The sequence below is a fragment of the Salmo trutta genome, chromosome 27 (genome assembly GCF_901001165.1).
Source record: "Salmo trutta chromosome 27, fSalTru1.1, whole genome shotgun sequence".
Classification (NCBI taxonomy): Eukaryota; Metazoa; Chordata; class Actinopteri; order Salmoniformes; family Salmonidae; genus Salmo; species Salmo trutta.
Genome location: NC_042983.1, coordinates 40,093,179 through 40,119,138, shown reverse-complemented (window position 1 = coordinate 40,119,138; position 25,960 = coordinate 40,093,179). Strand labels below are relative to the sequence as shown.

General features: G+C 43.8%; 1 protein-coding gene across 3 annotated transcripts in view; it reads right to left on the bottom strand.

The window, feature by feature from the left end:
* Positions 1-23,662, bottom strand: part of LOC115165122 (iporin) — a 52,811-nt gene extending 29,149 nt beyond the window's left edge. For 2 of the 3 annotated variants that reach the window (XM_029718156.1, XM_029718158.1), the window contains exons 1-3: positions 23,488-23,662; positions 2,459-4,118; positions 2,016-2,270 (exon numbers count right to left, since the gene is read on the bottom strand). In XM_029718156.1, the coding sequence (XP_029574016.1) occupies positions 2,016-2,270; positions 2,459-3,934 (1,731 nt within the window). In that variant the 5' untranslated portion in view covers positions 3,935-4,118; positions 23,488-23,662. Of the gene's footprint in view, positions 1-2,015; positions 2,271-2,458; positions 4,119-23,348 lie in introns of all 3 variants that reach the window. The other variant, XM_029718157.1, reaches the window with a different exon arrangement.
* Positions 23,663-25,960: the final 2,298 nt, after the last annotated feature.

Sequence of the window (25,960 nt, the reverse complement as noted above, 5' to 3'; positions counted from 1 at the left end):
ACAAATTGGTGCATTCACCTTAAGATATCCAGTGGAACAACCACTTTACAATAGTGCATCTATATCTTTTTTTTTGGGGGGGGGGTTAGAAGGATTACTATATCCTATCCCAGGTATTCCTTAAAGAGGTGGGGTTTCAGGTGTCTACGGAAGGTGGTTGTTGTATGTGTCAAATTGCTACGCTTTATCTTGGCAAGGTCGTGGTTGCAAATGAGAACTTGTTCTCAACTAGCCTACCTGGTTAAATAAAGGTGAAATAAAAATACATTTAAAAAAGTGTCTCTCAACTGATATCTTTACGTGTAGTAGTGGATTTATGTTTTCCAAGGCGTATTTTCAAAGAGTGGGATGTTTTTTCCAATATAAATCTTATCACAAGAATACTGTAACATATCAATAACTCCTTTAGTAGTGCAAATTATACATTACTTTATCGAATTATTTGACCATGCTGGTCATTTATGAACATTTGAACATCTTGGCCATGTTCTGTTATAATCTCCACCCGGCACAGCCAGAAGAGGACAGGCTTCTAGAACCTAATCAAATCAAATGTATTTATATAGCCCTTCTTATGTCAGCTGATGTCACAAAGTGCTGTACAGAAACCCAGCCTAAAACAGCAAGCAATGCAGGGGTAGAAGCACGGTGGCTAGGAAAAACGGTGGCTAGGACACCCCTCATAGGTTTCTTCCGAGGTTTTGGCCTTTCTAGGGAGTTTTTCCTAGCCACCGTGCTTCTACACCTGCATTGCTTGCTGTTTGGGGTTTTAGGCTGGGTTTCTGTACAGCACTTTGTGACATCAGCTGACGTAAGAAGGGCTATATAAATACATTTGATTTGATTAGGTTCTAGAAGTCGGCGGTCATACTAAGTTATAACAATTCCTTATGGTGCTACAAGGAGGTACAGTACCAGTCAACAGTTTGGACACACCTACTAACCAGATGGGATGGCGTATTGCTGCAGAATGCTGTGGTAGCCATGCTGGTTAAGTGTGCCTTGAATTCTAAATAAATCCCCGATAGTGTCACTATCAAAGCACCCCCCCCACATCATCACACCTCCTCCTCGCTTCGCGGTGGGAACCAAACATGCGGAGATCAGCCGTTCGCCTACTCTGCATCTCACAAAGACACGGAGGTTGGTTACTTTGCAGAAATTTGACCATGAAGGCCTGATTCACGCAGTCTCCCCTGAACAGTTGATGTGGAGACGTGTCTGTTATTTGAACACTGTGAAGCATTTATTTGGGCTGCAATCTGAGGTGCAGTTAAATAGGGCTATCTTCTATATACCAACCATACCTTGTCACAACACAACTGATTGGCTCAAACGCATTAAGAAGGAAAGTAATTCCACGAATTAACTTTTAACTAGGCACACATTCCAGGTGAGTACCTCATGAAGCTGGTTGAGAGAATGCCAAAAGTGTGTAAAGCTGTCATCAAAGCAAAGGGTGGCTACTTTGAAGAATCTCAAATATAAAATATATTTTTATTTGTTTAACACTTTTTGGGTTACTACATGATTTCATATGTGTTATTTCATAGTTGTGATGTCTTCACTATTATTCTACAATGTAGAAAATAGTAAAAATAAAGAAAAACCATTGAATGAGTAGGTGTGTCCAAACTTTTGACTGGTACTGTATATGTTGGTAATAGAAATCACAATTCCCACCTCCCTTATCTGAGCTCTGTATATGAATTGAGTTGTCATTCATTAAGACATCAAGAGCATTTTTTTTTTTTACCCCTGGAAAGATTGTGTTTACGTTGTAACACTGGTTCACCTCTCCGAACCTAAGAGCTACATATCACCCCCATTAAAAAAAAAACAGAACTCTGACTCTTTAAAAAAAACTAATTATACCCTTTAGCAGACACTTTCAAAGTGGCCTACAGTACATTTTATACATATGGGTGGTCCAGGGCATCGGACCCTCTATCATTGTGTTGCAGACAATATGCTCCACCAACTGAGCTTCAGAACCAACATCCTCCTCCACTTACCTGTGACAACTCTCCCTCCTCATCTTCCTCTTCTGCCTCCTTTTCCTGTCCCCCAGGTGGCCGTCTGAACAGGTAGTATTCAGTTGGCTTGGTGGCGTTGGGCGTGTCAGGAGTGGGGCTTTCCTTGCTGTGCTCATCAGAGCAGCTGGTAAACGACACGGAGCTTCCCACAGGGCTCGGTGGCGACTGAGATGAAAGGTCACAGGTCACCAGCTTGTAGTAGTTCTGGGTGGCTACCACAAGACGGGCCTGGCTCTGCCAAAGAAGAAGCAGAAGAAGAAGAAGAAGAATGATTACTCTATTGTGCAATTAAATACAATTCTAACTAGAAATTGACTCCCTCTTTATCCCCTCGGAAAGGCTGGAGCAGAGGGCAGCCATACTACGGCGCCCATGGAGCAGTTGCTCGAAGGCTCAACAGAAGGAGATTTAGGATTTCATACCTGCAGATGGGATGTGAGGTCACTTCCTGAGTCTGAGTGGTGGGGAGGCTGGTAAGAATTGCAGTTGGCGTCCAGATCTAGAGCCCCCTGGTGTTCGGCTGAGCAGGTGCATGAGGAGGTGTTGGTGTGGGGGTGGAGTCCAAACGGCAGGGTGCTATTGGAGGAGCAAGATGGTTGATGAGAGTTGGGGGGCTCGGTGGGGGAAGTGTGGAGGTCTAGGTAGAAAGCACCCCTGTCTCTGGCGCTTCCTGGTCTCCCTGCCTCCCCATGCAGTACAGAAGAGGTGCAGACAGAGGAGGTGTAGGAGTGGTCAGTGGAACTGTTCAGGTTGGTGGTCGTGGCAGGAGGAAGTGGCTCGGAGGAGGTCAAAGGGACACTGTTATTGATCTTATTATAAATGGCACTGAAGTTGACCAGCATGCCATCCGAGCTGTTACAGGACGATTCACTGCCGTAGCCCAGCTGGCATTCCAACGACTGGGAAAACTGTTCCGGGAAGTGTTCGTGGCCGTAGCAGGAGCAGAGCTGGTGGGCGGAGCTGGAGGAAGACGAGTCAGCCTGGCTACTGCTCCTCCCACCACCCCTCATTGGGTCTTCCTCCTCCTCCTCCTCATCCTCGGCCCACTCCTGCTCTCCGCAGTCCATGGAGAGGGTGGAGCCGCTGCTGCCGTGTCGGCGAGGACCATCCAATGCCAGCAGGTCTAGGCCCTCCAGGTGGGCGGAGAGATCGGAGGCAACACCCCTGAAGGAGTCCTGTCCCCCAGAGCAGCCCCAGGAGTGCTTTCCCAGGGTGCTTTGCAACAGGAAGGGCTCGTGTGTGGTGAACCCCAGGTCGTGGAGGTGAAAGGGCGCGACCCTGTCTCCCTCCTCATCTAGGGCGGAGTTTGTATTGCCATGGAGATGGAAGGATGAATCTTCCAGGTAACCGTTGAGATTATCACTATCGTCTTCGTCCTCTTCCTCCTCATCATCATCATCCTCCTCTGTGTTGAGCAGAAAAGGGTTGTGGCGGAGCCTGAGAGGGTTGTTGGCCTGTTCCCTTGGTTTCACCCTGGGCAGAGTGTTGGCCACCATCACCTGGTCCTCCGAGTTACTGGACGTCACAGACAAATTATCGCTCCCTGTGCTGCCGTCTCCTCCTCCTCTCCCTCCTTCTCCTCTCTCTCCTGCTCCTCGTCCTCCTCTTCTCTCTCCTCCCTGTCCTCTACTCTCTCCTCCCCCTCTTCCTCCTCTTCCTCCTCCTCCTGTAGAGGTCTGGATGAGGCTGCTGTACACTAGGGCTTCCCTCTGGAGTACATCTCGCTCAGGGAGGGAGGTGGTGGGGCTCAGGCCCAGGTTCTCTGGTTGGTTCGATCTCTTCAGGGACCCCCCTCCTCCTCCGCTGTAGCCCTGCCGACCCCCGGTCACCTGGCAGTGTACCAGGGGGATGTGATGAACGATCAGGGTCTCGCCAGACAGCTTGGGGGGGCTGTCCATGGTCCTCTGGGTATGGGGGTTTGGACAAGGGGTAGGGGAAAAGGCTGGGGTGGGGGTATAGGATATGTGGAGGGATATAGGACAGGGGGTTGGTTCAATGGTTTGATGCTAGGCCCAAGGCTCCAGGGATTGGGATGGTGAAGGAGAGGTCAAGGAAATCGACTATGTGGTCCGAGTGGTACATCTGAAAGAGAGAGAGATGGTATATGTCATTCGGAAACGTAATGTTAACTTTCACTGCTATGCAGACGATAAACAGCTATACATTTCGATGAAACACGGTGAAGCCCCAAAATTGCCCTCCCTGGAAGCCTGTGTTTCAGGCATAAGGAAGTAGATGGCGGCAAATGTTTTACTTTTAAACTTGGACAAAACAGAGATGCTAGTTCTAGGTCCCCACTGGATTCTCCAATGACCTTGAACGAACTCCAAACTAAAAACCCTCTAACCCCAAAAGGCCTGTGGTGTTGATGGTATCCTAAATGAAACTATAAAATATACAGACAAATTCCAATTGACTATACTAAAACTCTTAAAGATCCTCAATAGCTCTGGCATCTTCCCCAATATTTGGAAGCAAGGACTGATCACCCAAATCCATCAAAGTGGAGACAAATTTAACCCCAATAACTACTGTGGGATATGCATCAACAGCAACCTTGGGAAAATCCTCTGCATTATCATTAACAGCAGACTCGTGCATTTCCTCAGTGAAAACAATGTACTGAGCAAATGTCAAATTGGCTTTTTACCAAATGATCGTACGACAGACCACATAATCACCCTCCACACCCTAATTGACAAACAAACAAACCAAAACAAAGGCAAAGTCTTCTAATGCTTTGTTGATTTCAAAAAAAGCCTCCGAGTAAATTTGGCATGAGGGTCTGCTATTCAAATTGGTGGAAAGTGGTGTTGGGGGAAAAACATACGACATTCTAAAATCTATGTACACAAACAACAAGTGTGCGGTTAAAATAGGCAAAAAACACCTGGGCCCTGACAGTAAATCTCAGTAAGACCAAAATAATGGTGTTCCAAAAAAGGTCCAGTCACCAGGACCACAAATACAAATTCCAACTAGACACCTTTGCCCTAGAGCACACAAAAAAACTATACATACCTCGGCCTAAACATCAGCGCCACAAGTAACTCCACAAAGCTGTGAACGATCTGAGAGACAAGGCAAAATTCTATGCCACCAAATTCAACATACCAATTAGGATCTGGCTAAAAATACATGAATCAGTTATAGAACCCATTTCCCTTTATGGATGTGAGGTCTGGGGTCCGCTCACCAACCAGGAATTCACAAAATGACTCTGCATGCAGAATTCTGCAAAAATATCCTCTGTGTACAACGTTAAAACACCAAATAATGCATGCAAAGCAGAACTAGGCCGATACCCGCAAATTGTCAAAATCCAGAAAAGAGACATTAAATTCTACAACCACCTAAACGAAAGCGATTCCCAAACCTTCCATAACAAAGCCATCACCTACAGAGAGATGAACATGGTGAAGAGTCCCCTAAGCAAGCTGGTCCTGGGGCTCTGTTCACAAACAAAAACAGACCCCACAGAGCCCCAGGACAGCAACACAATTAGACCCAACCAAATCATGAGAAAACAAAAGATAATTACTTGACATATTGGAAAGAATTAACAAAAAAACTGAGTAAACTAGAATGCTATTTGGCCTTAACCTCTACGGGCTAGGGGGCAGCATTGAGAATTTTGGAAAAAAATATGTTCCCATTTTTAACTGCCTCCTACACCAACTCAGAAGCTAGAATATGCATATTAATGTTCAGGTTTGGATAGAAAACACTCTGAATTTTCTAAAACTGTTTGAATGGTGTCTGTGAGTATAACAGAACTCCTATGGCAGGCAAAAACCTGACAAGGTTTCAAGCAGGAAGTACCCTGTCTGACAAGGAGTCGTGCGTCTTGCATCTTTTTATTGAAAAGTAAGGATCTTAGCTGTAACGTGACAATTCCCAGGGCTCCGATAGGCTCTCAGAGCCCGGGAAATAACTGAAGGTTTACGAGGGAGCCTCAGGCTGAAACACATTATCACCTTTTGTAAGTGGCTGCTCCGAGGACCTTTGAATGAGGCGCGTGCACGAGTCGCTCCTGAGGAGAAATTTTATTCGGCTGTTTAGGCTCAATGCATACTCCCGGTCGGAATATTATCACTTATCTACGAGATAAATGGCATAAACATTGGTTTTAAACAGCGGTTGACATGCTTCGAAGTACGGTAATGGAATATTTAGACATTTTTGACACGCCAATGCGCCATGCGCGGGACCGTGAAGAAGCATTCTGATAGTGTCTAGAACTCACGAACAAAACGTCGCTGTTTGGATATAACGATGGATTATTTGGGACCAAACCAACATTTGTTATTGAAGTAGAAGTCCTGGCAGTGTATTCTGATGAAGAACAAGCAAGGTAAGAACATTTTTCTTATAGGAAATGTGATTTTGGTGGAGGCTGACCTGGGTGGGTATCTAAATAGCTAGCCCTGTAATGCCGGGCTATGTACTTAGATTATTGCAAAATGTGCTTCATCCGAAAAGCTATTTTAAAATCGGACATATCGAGTGCATAGAGGAGTAATGTATCTATAATTCTTAAAATAATTGTTATGCTTTTTGTGAACGTTTATCGTGAGTAATTTAGCAAACTGTTAGTAAATTCCCCGGAAGTTTGCGGGGGTTATGCTTTTTCTGAACGTCACATGCTAATGCAAAAAGCTGTTTTTTGATATAAATATGAACTTGATTGAACAGACATGCATGTATTGTATAACACAATGTCCTAGGTGTGTCATCTGATGAAGATCATCAAAGGTTAGTGCTGCATTTAGCTGTGGTTTGGGTTTATGTGACATGATATGCTAGCTTGAAAAATGGGTGTCTGATTTTTTCTGGCTGGGCACTCTGCTGACATAATCTAATGTTTTGCTTTCGTTGTAAAGCCTTTTTGAAATCGGACAGTGGGGTTAGATTAACGAGATTCTTGTCTTTAAATAGCTGTAAAATAGTCATATGTTTGAGAAATTGAAGTAATAGTATTTCTAACGATTCAAAAATCGCGCCACTGGAATTTCAGTGGCTGTTACGTAGGTGGGACGAGTTCGTCCCACATACCCTAGAGAGGTTTAAACAGAGAGTACACTGTGGTGGATGAATCGGAATTAGTTGGGTAACATAAGTAATTAAGATGTATTATCTGCATAATATGCTTATGTGATATACTTGTCTATTAGAATGTATTTCTAATAGACTCTAGTGTTGGCAGTTGCATTTCTTCCCTCAGCTGGGACTCAGTCACTTGGGGCCCAGAGAGGGGAGAGGTCAGGCTTGTCTTTCACATATCCCTGGTGCTATGCAGAATATCAGAAAGGGAAGAGGACAGGATGGAACATTGTCTTCATATGTGAATGTATCTGTTAAACCATGTGAAGGGATGGCGTGATTAATGGGGAACCAATTACTTGTCTCCACAATGTCTGTGCGCAAGTTACTCCCTCCTTTGGCAATGGGGGGAGGTGTATGGCAGTGTCTGGAACCATTGTATGTCCTCTCTCATGTTGCACTTATCCTAGGATAGTGTATGACCTAGAGGCTCATTCCCCTCAGTGAGCTTGTCCAGGAGTGGGGTCAAGAGGGGGTTTACTTGAGATGGGAGTATCTAGAGTTGACAATTGATTTATGCCATTGGATGAGTTGGTGTTTTTGTGCTATGAAGTACCAGGAATGAGATTAGAACCTCGTCTTAGGGACCAAACTGAACGATAATTTATAGCGAATGCTATCTGGCTACGGGATACTCCTTTCTCAATTATAAAGTCCCTTTGTGAACTGTTTCTAAGATCTGTGGTTTGTTATGTCGACTAGGGGGGTAGATCTTTGCTATAAAATATCTCAGTAGCCATTGTTTTATCACTTTCAACGGTTCATTAGAAATGGTGCATCATTGAAAGTCAGTACTATTGCAAAGCTCTTATTATTAAAAATGTAGTTTAAGTATAACTCTGACTGGTGTGTGAAGTTTGTTTCTCCTCATTAGGTAATACAGAAATTAGCCACCACAACACAGTGGCAGAATACCTGACTGAGTGACTGACCCAAACTTAAGGAAAGCGTTGACTATGTACAGACTCAGTGAGCATAGCCTTGCTATTGAGAAAGGCCGCCATAGCCTGTCTTCTCTTGAGAGCCAGGTCTGACTATGTGCCCACTGCCCACAAAATGAGTTGGAAACTGAGCTGCACTTCCTAACCTGCTGCCAAATGTATGACCATATTAGAGACACATATTTCCCTCAGATTACACAGATCCACAAAAAATTTGAAAACAAACCCGATTTGGTAAATATCTATTGTGTGAAATACCACAGTGTTCCATCACAGCAGCAAGATTTGTGACCTGTTGCCACAAGAAAACGGCAACCAGTGAAAAACAAACACCATTGTAAATACAACCCATATTTATGTTCATTTATTTTCCCTTTTGTACTTTAACCATTTGCACATCATTACAACACTGTATATATAATATTACATTTGTAATGTCTTTATTCTTTTGGAACTTTTGTGAGTGTAATGTTTACTGTTCATTTTTATTGTTAATTTCACTTTTGCATACTATCTACTTCACTTGCTTTGGTAATGTTAACATATGTTTCCCATGCCAATAAAGCCCCTTGAATTGAAGGTATGAGAGCGAGAGAGCGAGAGCCAGAGCTAGAGAGAGACTGTAACGAGCGTCGTATAGGGGGAACCAAGGCGCAGCGTGTAGAGTGCTCATACTTTACTTTAATGAAAACACTTAAACAAAAAAACGACAGCCAACAGTTCCATCATGTAACTAACAAAACGGAAAACAACTACCCACAAACATAATAGAAAAAAAACAACTTAAATATGATCTCCAATTAGAGGCAACGAAGACCAACATAGAAATAGAAAAACTAGAACTTAAACATAGAAATATAAAACATAGAAAACCACCCAAAACACCCCCTGTCACGCCCTGACCTACTCTACTATAGAAAATGACATCTTACAAGGGTCAGGACGTGACAGAGAGACAGAGACAGAGAGAGAGAGAGAGAGAGAGACAGAGAGAGAGACAGAGAGAGAGAGAGAGAGAGAGAGAGAGAGAGAGAGAGAGAGAGAGAGAGAGAGAGAACACACAACAGGCAGATACTCTACACTGTCACATGATTTCCATCACCATATTATATCTAAAGATCTTAAGCGACTTAAGCGACTAAATAACAAGTCTTCTCATACAGCAGGGGAGTCATGAGTCACTGCCATGTGAGGTGGAAACAGTGAGACAGGTTCTCTCTCACACACACACACAGTGCTATGAGCTCACACATCTGATCTTCCACTCTCTCGTACTTTCATTGCTAACATCTAATCAAAGCCGTTGGATACGTCTATGATTAGACAGGCATCTCATAAACTCCCTGGCACAGGGCGGTGACAGGTGTCAACACGGGCAGAAAGGTGACCGCTGGCAAATCAAAATTACTCTAATCCAGACTCAACACCTACTCAGGAGTAATCCTGGATAGATTAATTCTAACTCAGACATAATCCTAGATATATTTATAATCCCAACTGTTACAGAGACTGACAGTGCAGGTGGGGTTAGAGACAGCAGGCCAGTAGCTCTATCTGCTCAGACACACACACACACAGATTCAGACACACTGGCAGGTCAAATCCATTCAATTTCAAGGGTCAATTACAGGGCTATCTGAAATGCCTGAGGCTGAAGGGAGGCACAGACACAGACAACAACACTGACGGAATCCCCACACCCTACTTCCTGTCTCTGAGCCAGCTACAATGGGTCATACAGGAAGTTGTCAGAGGATCATCCCCTTACGTAAGTCTGCTCTCCCCGTCTTCTCCTCCTCAACGTCCCCCTCTTCAAACAATTATCACTCCTTCTCTACCTCATCTCCATTCATCTCCATCCATCTCCATCCAACTTTCAAAACAAACTTCTCTCCTCCATTCTCCTTAAAAAGAAACTAGCGTCTCCTGACGTAACAATGTCCAGCACACGGCCATCTAGCTAATCAGTTACAGAACCCAGCAAACATACAACAACCTTTCAAACAGTGAATACGGTTTAAATACCGTCCTAAACCCACAGTTACAGCTACACTGCTGCAGTGTTTCTGTATGACCAGCTGTTCCCAGAGAGAGAAAGTGGTCAATGCTAACAGGATTATCCTAGCCTATTAGCTTAGTTTAGCACTTTGAGGACAATCCAACACCCACCACACCAGATCCTAAAAGCAATAGCCTAGCATATTAGTAGTCCAAGGACAAGCCAACAGTCAAACCACACAAATTCAAACTGAAGCTAACCGCATTGGCCTAATGTGTAGCACCCACCCACCCCACCGTTGACTCTTCAAATGGGATTAAGGGATTGGCTGAAGGATCAGGTTGGGGTTAACTGTCCCGTACTGTTATTTTTAACACTAGAACGGTACAATCCCTGCTTAGTATCGGCTACTATCTTTGATGGCTATACTGTATCAAAATCAACAGAGTAGCAGTTCACTTTAATATGACTTATGTTCAATGCCATCTGCAAGAGCACACAGCGTAGGGTGCTTATGATAAGTCTTACGATGCATTATGACACCATTATAATGCATTATTGCCTACTTATTGACTTTAGTAAAAAAAGGTGTTACCAGTTGGTACTAGTGTTCCTCTGATGTGACATTCTGTTCCTTTCTGTTCCAGTGGAAGAATGCCAAGGAACAAAACAACCAGAGTCGTGGGATAACAGAGTGCCCGAAACACATGGATAATGTCCCAAATGAAGTACTACACTATATTGACAATAGGGAGCCATTTGCTTTAAAGTTGAAACCACATAGGCTGAAATAAACATCCAGAGAGCCTTTGTGAATTGCGAGTGAGGAGTGCCAGCGGAACATCATCTCTCAGCTTCCTAAAGAAAAAGCTGGCTTCCAAAAATGAAAAGAAAGAAAAAGACAGGAGAGAGAAAAGAAAGGGCGACAGTATGTCACCCAATGTTTCACAAAGGAAGGTGGGTGTAGTCCGTGAGTGGTGGAAATGATCCTGTTAGCTCAGTCCATAGTGAAATAGGCTACTTTTGCTCTACGAACATGAGTTACTAAATATCTTCACAGAATATTCTGTGTTTGCATTTCGCTTCTCTTTTAGCCGAAATTTAATCAATGCAGGCAAACTATTAGCAAGCTATTCATACTAAATCAGTTGTCCCTGCCCCTGCCTGATGCCAGGCCCAATAGATGCAGCTTCAGGCTCAGCAGCCCTGTCTCCCCATCCCCCTGAACCAGCCCTGTCTCCCCATCCCCCTGAACCAGTCCTGTCTCCCCATCCCCCTGAACCAGCCCTGTCTCCCCATCCCCCTGAACCAGCCCTGTCTCCCCATCCCCCTGAACCAGCCCTGTCTCCCCATCCCCCTGAACCAGTCCTGTCTCCCCATAGCCCTGAACCAGCCCTGTCTCCCCATCCCCATCCCCCTGAACCAGCCCTGTATCCCCATCCCCATCCCCCTGAACCAGCCCTGTCTCCCCATCCCCATACCCCTGAACCAGCCCTGTCTCCCCATCCCCCTGAACCAGCCCTGTCTCCCCATCCCCCTGAACCAGCCCTGTCTCCCCATCCCCCTGAACCAGCCCTGTCTCCCCATCCCCATCCCCCTGAACCAGCCCTGTCTCCCCATCCCCCTGAACCAGCCCTGTCTCCCCATCCCCATCCCCCTGAACCAGCCCTGTATCCCCATCCCCATCCCCCTGAACCAGCCCTGTCTCCCCATCCCCATCCCCCTGAACCAGCCCTGTATCCCCATCCCCCTGAACCTACTCCCAACTGAAGAAGGAGGTGAGCAGCATTGTGTTCAATGACATGTCAGTTGGCATAATTACAGGTACAGCAATGCACAGTGGACAGGAATGTGATTCTCCAGTCAGGAAAAATCTCACTTGACACAGAGGCAGCCAATATCAGAGCCTTAAAGGAAGAGATGCAGCCTCTTAGAGATGGATGAGAGTCTCTCCTGTCTGAGACAACACTGACTGCTACGCAAATGGATGTTGCACCTCAATTTGATTTGAATTTAGCATGGAACACAGCCGCCAGAGGAAAAGGAAGAGATTCCATGATGAGACCTCTGAAGAGGAGGCAGCTCAGGACAGTGCAGCAGCGGTGTTTGGGAACACAGAGGAAAAGGAAGAGATTCCATGATGAGACCTCTCAAGAGGAGACAGCTCAGGACAGTGCAGCAGCGGTGTTTGGGAACAGAGGAAAAGGAAGTGATTCCATGATGAGACCTCTCAAGAGGAGACAGCTCAGGACAGTGCAGCAGCGGTGTTTCAGAACACAGTGTTTTTACTGCTATGGACAACATCATAAGTGACTTGGACACTAGGTTCCACACCACTGCAAAACTTGTAGAAGAATGTTCTGCTGTTCTGAAAGTTGGGCCGATTAGTGAGGATAAAGTCCCTTCTGTGTGCCAACCACTGATCATGAAGTATTCCAGAGATCTTACACCTGAGTTTCATAATGAAGTAAGACACCTGAACACTGTATATGCTGCCACTTTCCCCCCTAACTTGTCCCCTCTTGGTCTCCTGAATGCAAATTGTAAGATGCAGCTGCAAAGCATTTTTGGAGAAGTGTGCATTGCTTTACGTATGTCTTGCACACTGCCTGTGACTGTTGCTGGTGGTGAGAGAGCTTTCAGTAAGCTAAAACTGATTTTAAAAAACGATTTGAGGTCCACTATGTTATAGGACAGGCTTTGCAGTCTTGCTATGCTGTCCATTGAAAGTCAGTTAGCTAGAAAGCTGGACTTCAAAGACTTGAATTGTGACTTTGCTCGCAAGAAGGCTCGGCGCTGGGCTCTTGGTGAGTAAGGCTGAACAAGGGCCAGTGATAACTGTTACATGGCATGGCTATGGATATTGGATCACTACACACATGATGCCCACAGACTGAGAACAAGACTGAGAACAAGATATATCTCAAAGTAATGGCTGGATTGACCATAAAATTTGTTGTGCACAATCAAGACCCCAAGTGGAAGAAGCCTGTTGGTTTGGTGACCTCTTGACCTTTCCTCTAGCGCCACCATCAGGCCTTTCCATTTCCATCTGCTTGGTATGTCTACTAAGTTCAAACATCTGCTGCTGATTTTAGTATTTTTGTTTGTTATATCATTCTATTGATGATAATGTTAATTTATTTTAATTATAAGAAGTTAATGTATATTCAAGTTATATTTATTTTTTTAAGTTATTCATTAATGTTAAGAGAATTTTTCAGTGTAAGAGTGTAAAAGATGGCCTTTAGCACATTTCTTATAGAGGGTATCAGTCTTGCATCAAATAGTGAATTCCACTCTATGCAGAATGTTGCATGCATGTCTGCACAGTGTTATATTGTCATAACTCACTGTCAGTAAATATCCTACAGTAAATATCCTACAGTAAATATTGGACTACAACAGAGTTGCAAGCCTGTGAAGGTAGATTTATTTAAAGCTTTGAATGGGTCCATTGGGTTCTGGAGGTGTGTGGTTACAGCAATTGCGCAGGGCTGGTGTGGCCTGTGGTGGTGGGGTCCAATGTGATATCTATTCATGGGGTCCAAAATCCCTGGCGGCGCCACTGTCAGCAGGCCTTGTTTGGGTAAATATTAGCCTAAAAGCAACACAGGCAATGGATAGAGGGGACCGGACCAACACGTGGCTAACATCCAAAACCTACATCTCATATTGAGGCCAGGCATCACAGGCTGAAATGTTTATCCAATAATATTAGCATTTTCAAGAAAGTAAACATAAAAATGTCTCAAACTTGATGAAAATGTATATTTTCTTTAGTTAATCATATTACCGTCGTCAACATTTTCATACATTTTAACCCCTTTATAATGGACATACATCAATACTTTTAAAAGCTCACTTCATTAAATTACACATCATTGTTTAACTTACTTTGAAAGAGATGATGATTGGGTCTAGGCATCAGTGAACTTGTCTTTAACTGCCATTTCCTGAACGTCAGACATTTTCCACATGCCAACGGATTTTTCTCAGCCTCAGAAACATCTGCATCTACTACATGTTGTGTGGTTATCCTTAGATACAGAATATTCCCCACACTGGTCCAGAGGGAATTGTTGATAAAGTATGTTATCGGTTTTTTAAATTCTAGATAACATTTTCTTTGAATTTCTCAGCATGTCTTTAGTATTTTACTGATAGAAAAATGAAAAAAGTCTGGTCCTGGAGCATCTTAACAAAATTAAACCAAAATATTTAGGCTGACTTCAAATCATCCAATGTCCAGAAAAATGGATTAGCCTCATATGCAAATACATCCATATGAGATATTGCCTCTTTGCATATTTTAATAACATACTTCAGAAAAAGTTTAATACAGTAAAGTAATATAATTTGTGTCAACATTCAACAGGTAAAAGTTGATTGTGATATGATTAAGGGTAACGAATTACCCTATGAGGGCGTGGTGCCTGGCCTTAAACTCTGTCATACTTCAAACTGGTACACTCCCAGCTCTAACATGACACACATAAACTCACACATGCTGGCCAATCCGGGATGCACACACATACACACTCTCTGAATGACTTCCATTGAGTACGTTTTCCACCCTGGTCTTAATCTTTTGTGGGCAGATTCTGTAGACTGAAGAATCTGTAGGGACTGAGAGTTTCCTTTTGCAAGGGTGGAGACTTCACAAACTGACCTAACTCTCAACTTCTAACAGGCTGACTACACCGCTCCCGTCGCCGGCGGCGTAGTCAGCCTGTTAGAAGTTGAGAGTTAGGTCAGTTTATGAAGTCTCCAGTCACAATAAAATCTCTCAGTCACAATAAATGTAGAAATCTATGTTATTCAATTATTGCACCGACACTGCTCGCGCACACCAACGAGCGTCTGCATTGCAAAGGGCTAAAATAGAAGTCAGTTCTATTTCTGAAGCAGATCGCGCTGCAAGTCCTGCCTCTCCCATCTCCTCATTTGTTTATAGAAGCAGGTACCCACATGCCATCTCCTCATTGGTTATACCCACGTGGGTGACTGAAAGACGAACGAGGTCAGTGGCGGTAATGCACCTAATTTATGAAAGTTGCCAATCGCATTATAAAGTCAAGAGAAGAAAAGGCCTGGGAGCAGAGATGACTAGAAACGTTTCGGTTGACCATTTTTATGTGTGGATTAATTGTCGGAGTAGAGGACCTTGTGCATTTCAGGTAAAATAACAACTCAATGTTTATATCCCAGGACAAATTAGCTAGCAACAGCAAGCTAGCTAAAAAGGACAAATTAGCTAGCAAGTGCAAGCTAGCTAGCTAAATTGCCATAAATGTTTAATGCTTTTCGACCTGTCCCCAAATTAATATAATTGGTTCAGAGTTTGTTTTGATATTTTAACCTACGTGTCGTGATCGAGTCTGGTGTGGGGGGACAAAATACATTTATGCACGATGGCGGTTTGGGTTCCGTGTAAGTTAATCATGCAGCAGACCAAATTACTTGAGATTTTACTTCTGGGTTAACCCGAAATTACCCTGGTCAAAACCTAAGTGGCCTGCCTATAGAGCGGCAGGTATCCTAGAAATTAGAATACCCGAGCCGACAAGGGGAAAAAGCTGTTGATGTGCCCTTGAGCAAGGAACTTAACCATCATTTGCTCCAGGGGCGCCGTACTACTATGACTGACCCTGTAAAACAACACATTACACATCAAACTACTATGACTGACCCTGTAAAACAACACCTATCATACTACTATGGCTGACCCTGTACAACAACACCTATCATACTACTATGACTGACCCTGTAAAACAACACCTATCATACTACTATGGTTGACCCTGTAAAACAACACCTATCATACTACTATGACTGACCCTGTAAAACAACACCTATCATACTACTATGGCTGACCCTGTAAAACAACACATTACACTGTACCTATCCAGTGTATGTGACTAAATATATATTTTGTATAATCATCATCAGCAAACAGCCAAACCCTACAGTTATTGTGTGTTACACACCACCACACATCTCCACCACAACACACCACACATCTCCACCACAACACACCACACACCTCCACCACAACACACCACACACCTCCACCAACACACAGGTTTACATCAAATCTCTACAACACAACCACACACCATATATTCCTATTTTGAGTCAAACACACACACACACACACACACACACACACACACACACACACACACACACACACACACACACACACACACCACACACACACACACACACACACACACACACACACACACACACACGTTAAGGAAAGGGAAAGCTGCAAACAAAGGACATCCTTCCTCCCCTCCCCCTCCCCCTTTCCCCCTTCCCCCTTCCTCCCTCTTACATCCTCCCTCTTACATCATCAGGACTATACTTCCAGGAACAGGGCTGGGATTCAGAGCAGACCTCCCCAGAGACGGTTCACCCGGAGCAGCTACAGAGACAGCCAGCGCGGGGTGTGGTGGAGATGGGCATCATTACCGTAATAACATCTACAGTATTGTGTTTAGAGTGAAATGTTAGGAGACAGAATTGCTTTTACAGTATATTGTGTGGCTTTGAAATAAAACAAAGAAGCTCTCGTTATTGCTTTAGAATTCATTTCTTTGTGGTTTTTTTCTGGATTACTCTAAAGTCTTGATTGCTGTTGCTAGTAGTGTGTCCAATGGTTACCCCGTCTAATAAAGCCCCCATATACAACAGGATTAATAAAGCCCCCATATACAACAGGATTAATAAAGCCCCCATATACAACAGGATTAATAAAGCCCCCATATACAACAGGATTAATAAAGCCCCCATATACAACAGGATTAATAAAGCCCCCATATACAACAGGATTAATAAAGCCCCCATATACAACAGGATTAATAAAGCCCCCATATACAACAGGATTAATAAAGCCCCCATATACAACAGGATTAATAAAGCCCCCATATACAACGGGATTATAAAGCCCCCATATACAACGGGATTAATAAAGCCCCCATACACAACGGGATTAATAAAGCCCCCATATACAACAGGATTAATAAAGCCCCCATATACAACAGGATTAATAAAGCCCCCATATACAACGGGATTAATAAAGCCCCCATACACAACAGGATTAATAAAGCCCCCATATACAACAGGATTAATAAAGCCCCCATATACAACAGGATTAATAAAGCCCCCATATACAACGGGATTAATAAAGCCCCCATATACAACAGGATTAATAAAGCCCCCATATACAACGGGATTAATAAAGCCCCCATATACAACGGGATTAATAAAGCCCCCATATACAACAGGATTAATAAAGCCCCCATATACAACAGGATTAATAAAGCCCCCATATACAACAGGATTAATAAAGCCCCCATATACAACAGGATTAATAAAGCCCCCATATACAACAGGATTAATAAAGCCCCATATACAACAGGATTAATAAAGCCCCCATATACAACAGGATTAATAAAGCCCCCATATACAACAGGATTAATAAAGCCCCATATACAACAGGATTAATAAAGCCCCCATATACAACAGGATTAATAAAGCCCCCATATACAACAGGATTAATAAAGCCCCCATATACAACGGGATTAATAAAGCCCCCATATACAACGGGATTAATAAAGCCCCCATATACAACAGGATGTCACTACCAACCCCGTCCCTCCATTCTCCATGTCTCTTTCCTCCCTCCCTCCTTCTCTCAGCCTTTACACTGCTTTATGAATGTCAGATGTACTTGTCTGCTGCTACTGAGTGTGTGTGTGTGTGTGTGTGTGTGTGTGTGTGTCAAAGCTTCTCTGTGATTGCGCGTGTGTGTGAATGTTCACTGACTAAAAGAGCCTTTGTCCTCCTCACACAGAGACACGCACCACCACGGTCCGCCCCGGGATGCAACGCCTTGCCCGGGATGCAAACCCACGTTCACAACAACACAACGTTCACAACACTAACGTACACAGTCAATCGTACTAACTAACCTGTGTGTGTTCCTTCAGCAGGACAGAGTACATCCACCCCTATTTCCTCTGTCATTGGAAACAACAGAGCATTAGGATCACTCACTGATCTCAATTGCTAAAAACAGAACAGGAGTCACACTGTCTCTGATCAGATGTGTGTCAGGGCTAAAGACTGCACATCACCCTCCTCTCAAGAGTTCCTTCCCTTACCGGCCTATAGGAAGATTACTCTCTTTACGTAACATAGTAAGCTTGATGTACAAGTAGCCTCTAGTGAAATGTCTACTAAGTGTACAACAGGTAAGTAGAGCATGCAACTTCACTCTCTGTCTGCAATTGCAGGGTGGATGTTGTATCTGTGTCCTGTAATGTCGTCTTCACATTCTGTAGACTGTCCCTGGCGGTGTACATGATCCCTGCCAGTGTCCTGTCCCTGGCGGTGTACATGATCCCTGCTAGTGTCCTGTCCCTGGGGGTGTACATGATCCCTGCTAGTGTCCTGTCCAGGGGGGTGTACATGATCCCTGCCAGTGTCCTGTCCCTGGGGGTGTACATGATCCCTGCCAGTGTCCTGTCCCTGGCGGTGTACATGATCCCTGCTAGTGTCCTGTCCTTGGCGGTGTACATGATCCCTGCTAGTGTCCTGTCCGGGGGGGTGTACATGATCCCTGCTAGTGTCCTGTCCAGGGGGGATGTACATGATCCCTGCTAGTGTCCTGTCCTTGGGGGTGTACATGATCCCTGCTAGTGTCCTGTCCTTGGGGGTGTACATGTACATCAAGCTGCCTCATGCTAAATAAACAGGAGACAGGCATACTTTCTTTACTCACCTCACTATAGTCACTGTCTAGTGTCCTCCCTATAGTCACTGTCTAGTGTCCTCCCTATAGTCACTGTCTAGTGTCCTCCCTATAGTCACCGTCTGCTGAAATCGTAGCACCACTGTGAGCTTATTAGAGACTCATATCTCCCTCACTAGCTTTAAGCACCAGCTGTCAGAGCAGCTCACAGATCACTGCACCTGTACATAGCCCATCTGTAAACAGCCCATCTATCTACCTACCTCATCCCCATACTGTATTTATTTATTTATCTTGCTCCTTTGCACCCCAGTATCTCTACTTGCACATTCATCTTCTGCACATCTACCATTCCAGTGTTTAATTGCTATATTGTAATTACTTCGTCACCATGGACTATTTATTGCCTTAACTTACCTCATTTGCACTCACTGTATATAGACTTTTTGTTTTCTTTTATTCTACAGTATTATTGACTGTATGTTTGGTTTATTCCATGTGTAACTCTGTGTTGTTGTATGTGTCGAATTGCTATGCTTTATCTTGGCCAGGTCGCAGTTGCAAATGAGAACTTGTTCTCAACTAGCCAACCTGGTTAAATAAAGGTGAAATAAATAAAATAAAATTAGAATATCTGTCAAGAGGTCTGGACTTATAAGGCACAAGTTTTATAGCACATCTGTTACATTAAGGCAGAGTTGCTGCTTCAAGACCCTCTATTAGCCTCTTATTAAATATGAACACCGGCAGATGCTCCAATCTTCCATAGACAAGGAGTTTTGGCCCTGTGTATGTGTCTTAGGTAGCATCCAAATGGCAGCCTATTCCTTATATAGGGCACTTCTTTTGACCACAGGCCATAGTGCACTTCCTCAACAAAAACAAAGGAGCTGATCGTGGACTTCAGGGGTACAGCAGAGGCAGCACACCACCTATCTACATTGACAGGGCCTCATTGACAGGGCTTTTCACCCTCAGAGAAGGTGAAAAGCTTTCTCGGCGTACACATCACTGACAATCGGAAATGGTTCCAACCACACAGACATTGTGGTAACGAAGACGCAACAGCACCTCTTCAACCTCAAGAGGCTGAAGAAATTTGGCTTAGCCCCTAAGACCCTCACAAACTTTTACAGATGCACCGTTGAGAGCATCCTGTCGGGCTGTATCACCGCCTGATACGGCAACTGCACCGTCCGTAACCGTAGGGCTCTCCAGAGGGTGTTGCGGTCAGCCCAACGCATCACCGAGAGAACACTGCCTGCCCATCAGGACCTCTACAGCATCCGGTGTCACAGAAAGACCAAGAAGATCATCAACGGCCTTCAAATTTGTGGATTCGGCTATTTCAGCCACACCCGTTGCTGACAGGTGTATAAAATCAAGCACACAGCCATACAATCTCCATTGACAAACATTGGCAATAGAATGTCCCATACTGAAGAACTCAGTGACTTTCAACGTGGCACCGTCATAGGATACCACCTTTCCAACAGGTCAGTTCGTCGAATTACTGCCCTGCTAGAGCTGCCCTGGTCAACTGTAAGTACTGTTATTGTGAAGTGGAAATGTCTAGGAGCAACAACGGATCAGCCGAGAAGTGGTAGGCCACACAAGCTCACAGAACGGGACCACCGAGTGCTGAAGGGCGTAGCACGTTAAAATCGTCTGTCCTCGGTTGCAACACTCACTACTTGTTTCCAAACTGCCTCCCTTCACCATCTGGCAGTCCGACGGACGAATCTGGGTTTGGCGGACGACAGGAGAAAGCTACCTGCTCCAATGCATAGCACCAACTGTCAAGTTTGGTGGGGGAGGAATTATGATATTTGGCTGTTTTTCATGGTTTGGGCTAAGCCCCTTAGTTCCAGTGAAGGGAAATCTTAACGATACAGCATACAATGACATTCTAGATGATTCTTTGCTTCCAACTTTGTGGCAACAGTCTGGGGAAGGCCCTTTCCTGTTTCAGCATGTCATTGCCCCCGTGCACAAAGCGAGGCCCATACAGAAATGGTTTGTTGAGATCGGTGTGGAAGAACTTGACTGACCTGCACAGAGCCCTGACCTCAACCCCATCTAACACCTTTGGGATGAATTAGAACATTGACTGAGAGCCAGGCCTAATCGCCCAACATCAGTGCCTGACCTGACTAATGCTCTTGTGGCTGAATGGAAGCAAGTCCCCCGCAGCAATGTTCCAACATGTAGTGGAAAGCCTTCCCAGAAGAGTGGAGGCTGTTATATCAGCAAAGGGGGGGAACAACTCCATATTAATGCCCATGATTTGGAAGGAGATGTTGGACGAGCAGGTGTCCACACACCTTTGGTCATGTAGTCATATACACACACACACTCCGGACTCCAACATTCCTCGTCCTAATATTTATATATTTCTTAATTCTATTCTTTTACTTTCAGATTTGTGTGTACTGTTTTGGTAGATATTACTGCACTGTTGGCACTAAGAACATAAGCATTTTGCTGTGCATGCAGTGGTGGAAAAAGTACCCAATAATACTACTTGACTAAAAGTTAAAAAGTACTTCGTTTTAAATATACTTATGTATCAAAAGGAAAAGGAAAAATCATTTCAAATTCCTTATATTAAACAAACCAGATGGCACCATTGTCTTGTTTTTTTTTCATTTACACACTCCAACACTCAGACATGATTTACAAACAAAGCATTTGTGTTTAGTGAGTCCACCAGATCAGATGATGACCAGGGATGTTCTCTTGATAAGTGTGTGAATTGGACCATTTTCCTGTCAAAATGCAATGAGTACTTTTGGGTGTCAGGGAAAATGTATGGAGTAAAAAGTACATTATTTTCTTTAAGAATGTAGTGGAGTAAAAGTAAAAGTGGTCAAAAATATAAATAGTAAAGTACAGATACCCCCCAAAAATGATTTAAGTAGTAGTTTAAAGTTTTTTAACTGAAGTACTTCACACAAATGTGTGCATGGACCAATAAAATTTGATTTGAAAAGTAGCACACTATGTTGGGATATAGGGTGCCCTTTGCCTTATCCTTTACCCCCTTCAGTCACCCAGTCTGTTTCTGTCTCAAAATACTGAAGAGCTTTGATTTTAATCTTCTCCTTCTATAGAGCCAGGACAAGTGGGAACTTGATCTGAACAGGGTGGAGACAGACAGAGTTAAGCCGCAGCCGGTCTGCAAGAGGCCTGGGGTGAGTATAGGCAAATACCTAGCCATATGTGACATATTTCCACATTTAAAGCCTATAGGCTACCATTGTAATGATTGCCTCGCTCTGTCTGTGTTGAGCAGAATCAATTCGGGACACTAAAGTTCTGATTAGCCAGAATGAAGATGGAAATATTTTTATTTGACATTTATTTAACTAGTCAGTTAAAATAACATTCTTATTTGCAAGGGCCTAGGAACAGTTGGTTAACTGCCTTGGCAGCTCGGGGATTCGATCTAGCAACCTTTTGGTTACTGACCCAACGCTCTAACCACTGGCTACCTGCCGCCCCTGATATGCGGGTTACATAACTGGAGGATAGGCAACACAGACAAGCTTGGTTGCATTTCTTGCTCTCAATTCATCGGGCTTTATTGGCATGGTAAACATTTTAACATTGCCAAAGGAAGTGAAAAAGATAATAAACAAAAATTAAATGAACAATCAGAAATGAACAGTGCACATCTTTCTTTTGTCAAGCAGGAATGACCACTAGCCGATATAGGTGAAATAATAATACTTTTAATTTGTAAAGCATTTTCTACTACCCAAGGCGCAAAAAATAATAATAAAAACAATCCAAACCACAGAACACAGACAACAAACAAAACTATATACAGGTGTCGCCAGATCCGGAGGACATGAGAACAGAATTAGCAGAGGTTCTTGAAAGCTTTTCTGCGCAGCACGGTCTTGAGCTGTGCCATAAAGGACAACAGAGACTGAAGCCCTAATAGTGTCTGGAAGTGCGTTCACAGCCGCAGAGGCGACAATAAAAACACGACAATAACAACACAAAGCAGCTATAGAGACATATAACACAAGAACAAGCGCTGCTTTGTTATCACAAGTCTCAACGTAGGGTATGTTATCAGAAATAGTATTGAGTATTTCACGTAAATACATTGCTTAGGCTAATATAGAGCGTCTATAGACTGGGTCATTCTACGAAATTATTCCCTTTTGCGTCCCTTTGAAATATTATTGCACAATTTCTACTTAAAATATCATTTTCAAAAAGCCTGTTATATTCAATGAAGTGCCCTTTCATATAGACCACATGGAGAATTCAGTACCAACACCAAGATCGAAACGACTATTGTTGGAGACAATTTTGTAAAGAGTTAGATCAGATCGAGGCCCGTTTCATGGCAACGTATGATTCCTTCACAGAAAGGTTAGGCTACAGACTAAGATCCGCTACTGTAGTCTAAAATGCACCCGAAACAATCTAGGCCTATTATCAATAACGACATTTTTTTGTTGCAAGCCCCGTGTTTGCTGTTGCTTTACCGTTATGGTGCTACGGTGTGATTTTCCAGCTTCCGATGTGATGCTTTCCAAGCAATGCTGCATTGTTTCTCCCTCTCTCCCTCTCTTTCCATTATATCACAGCCTTCTACTAGAAAGACACGAAGGCGACTATACTTACGTTTAAGCAGGTGGTCAACGATGTTATTATCGTGTCAATAGTATCCACATTGTCCTTTGTTCTCAATAATCACGCGAATAATAAGGTCTAATCCTTGACGCTTGGAATATGTTTGGGTTTGTGTTGTTGCTCACGTCCAGCGCTCGACAACGCAGCAGCAGCAGCAGCGCATAACAGGGCTGGACCGACAGTACGTTCTTACGTCAACCCCGATTCAGCTCAGCCCTCTCATAGGGACTCGGTCAGGTCCAATACCTCAACCGTTCTGGAGGTTAGCTACCCGCTTTTGGGCGACCCGCAGTTAGGTAGGTAAGGGGGGGTCAGCCCGGTTTCCATCCATCCTTATGCTAGTTAGGTATGTCGGACAAAACATTTTAAATGACAGGCCTGATAAAAACAGAACATTTTTCAGTAAACTTTCCATATAGACAAGGTGAGCTATTTTTGTGTCGGTAAAATTAATTATACGTGAAATGTAGGTGGAAACGCTTCTATTCACAAATGTTGATATAATTACCATTAATTATCATCGATACTTGGCTGCCGTTTAAATATCATCATGTAATCTCATCATGTAGGCTATAAATGCTATAAATGCGCTCTAGCCAAAAGCCCGTAAATTGGGTAGGCTCTCGCTCTGAGAAGCCCTGCGCACCGGGTATGCGAAGTGTTCCCATGTTGAAGCATTTCATTTGTTGTAAAATACAAACTCCGTTTACCCGGGGGACCGGGAGATCTGTTGGTAAATCGAGTGTGACTACTGTGCTGGTCAATCCGACAGATCAAATCACGGTGCCTACCTACATCTTCCACGACCCCGGCCACAGCAAACATTGATACTAGCCTACAAAGATTGATACTAGTCTACAAAGGTATGGTAGCCTCTTGTGAGCCCTGCGGTTCTGGGCGGTGCAGTTGCCGCCCGACAGGTTTTAGGTGACAAGCCAAATTTCTTAAGCCTCCTGAGGTTGAAGATGCGCTGTTGTACCTTATTCACCACACTGTCTGTGGACCATTTCAGTTTGTCAGTGATATGTACGCTGAGGAACTTATGCCCACACATTTTCTATGGGATTGAGGTCAGGGCTTTGTGATGGCCACGCCAATACCGTGACTTTGTTGTCCTTAAGCCATTTTGCTACAACTTTGGAAGTATGCTTGGGGTCATTGTCCATTTGGAAGAACCATTTGCGGCCAAGCTTTAACTTCCTGACTGATGTCTTGAGATGTTGCTTCAAAATATCCACATAATTTTACTTCCTCATGATTCCATCTATCTTGTAAAGTGCACCAGTTTCTCCTGCAGCAAAGTCCCCCCACAACATGATGCTGCCACCCCCGTGCTTCACGGTTGGGATGGTGTTCTTCGGCTTGCAAGACTCCCCCTTTTTCCTCCAAACATAACGATGATCATTATGGCCAAACAGTTCCATTTTTGTTTCATCAGACCAGAGGACATTTCTCCAAATAGTACGACCTTTGTCCCCATGTGCAGTTGCAAACCGTAGTCTGGCTTTTTTATGGTGGTTTTGGAGCAGTGGCTTCTTCCTTGCTGAGCGGCCTTTCAGGTTATGTCGATATAGGACTCGTTTTACTGTGGATATAGATATTTTTGTACCTGTTTCCTCCAGCTACTTCACAAAGTCCTTTGCTGTTGTTCTGGGATTGATTTGCACTTTTCGCACACCAAAGTATGTTCATCTCTTGGAGACAGAACGTGGTTCCTTCCTGAGCGGTATGACGGCTGCGTGGTCCCATGGTGTTTATACTTGCGTACTATTGTTTGTACAGATGAACGTGGTACCTTCAGGCATTTGGAAATTGCTCCCAAGGGTGAACCATAGTTGTGGAGGTCTACAAATGTTTTTCTGAGGTCTTGGCTGATTTCTTTTGCTTTTCCCATGATGTCAAGCAAAGAGGCAGTGAGTTTGAAGGTAGGCCTTGAAATACATCCACAGGTACATCTCCAATTGACTCAAGTGATGTCAATTAGCCTATCAGAAGCTTCTAAAGCCATGACATCATTTTCTGGATTTTTCCAAGCAGTTTAAAGGCACATTCAACTTAGTGCATGTAAACTTCTGACCCACTGGAATTGGGATACAGTGAATTATAAGTGAAATAATTTATTTACAATTTCATTCATCAATTATATAAACGATACTATAACAAATTCAATGACGTTATTAATGTAGACTATAGGCTACTCCTGTATCTACCTTCTGCAATACCGTAATCAATGAATGAAGCAGCATACCATCCACATTTACAATGGTAGGTGTGGTGATGTTAGGTGTGATAGGTGTGGAGATGGTAGGTATGGTAGGTATAATGATGGTAGGTGTGGTGATGGTAGGGGTAATGATGGTAGGTGTGGTGATGGTAGGGATGGTAGGTGTGATAGGTGTGGTGATGGTAGGTATGGTAGGTGTTGTTATGGTAGATGGGATGATGGTAGGTGATTGGTAGGTGT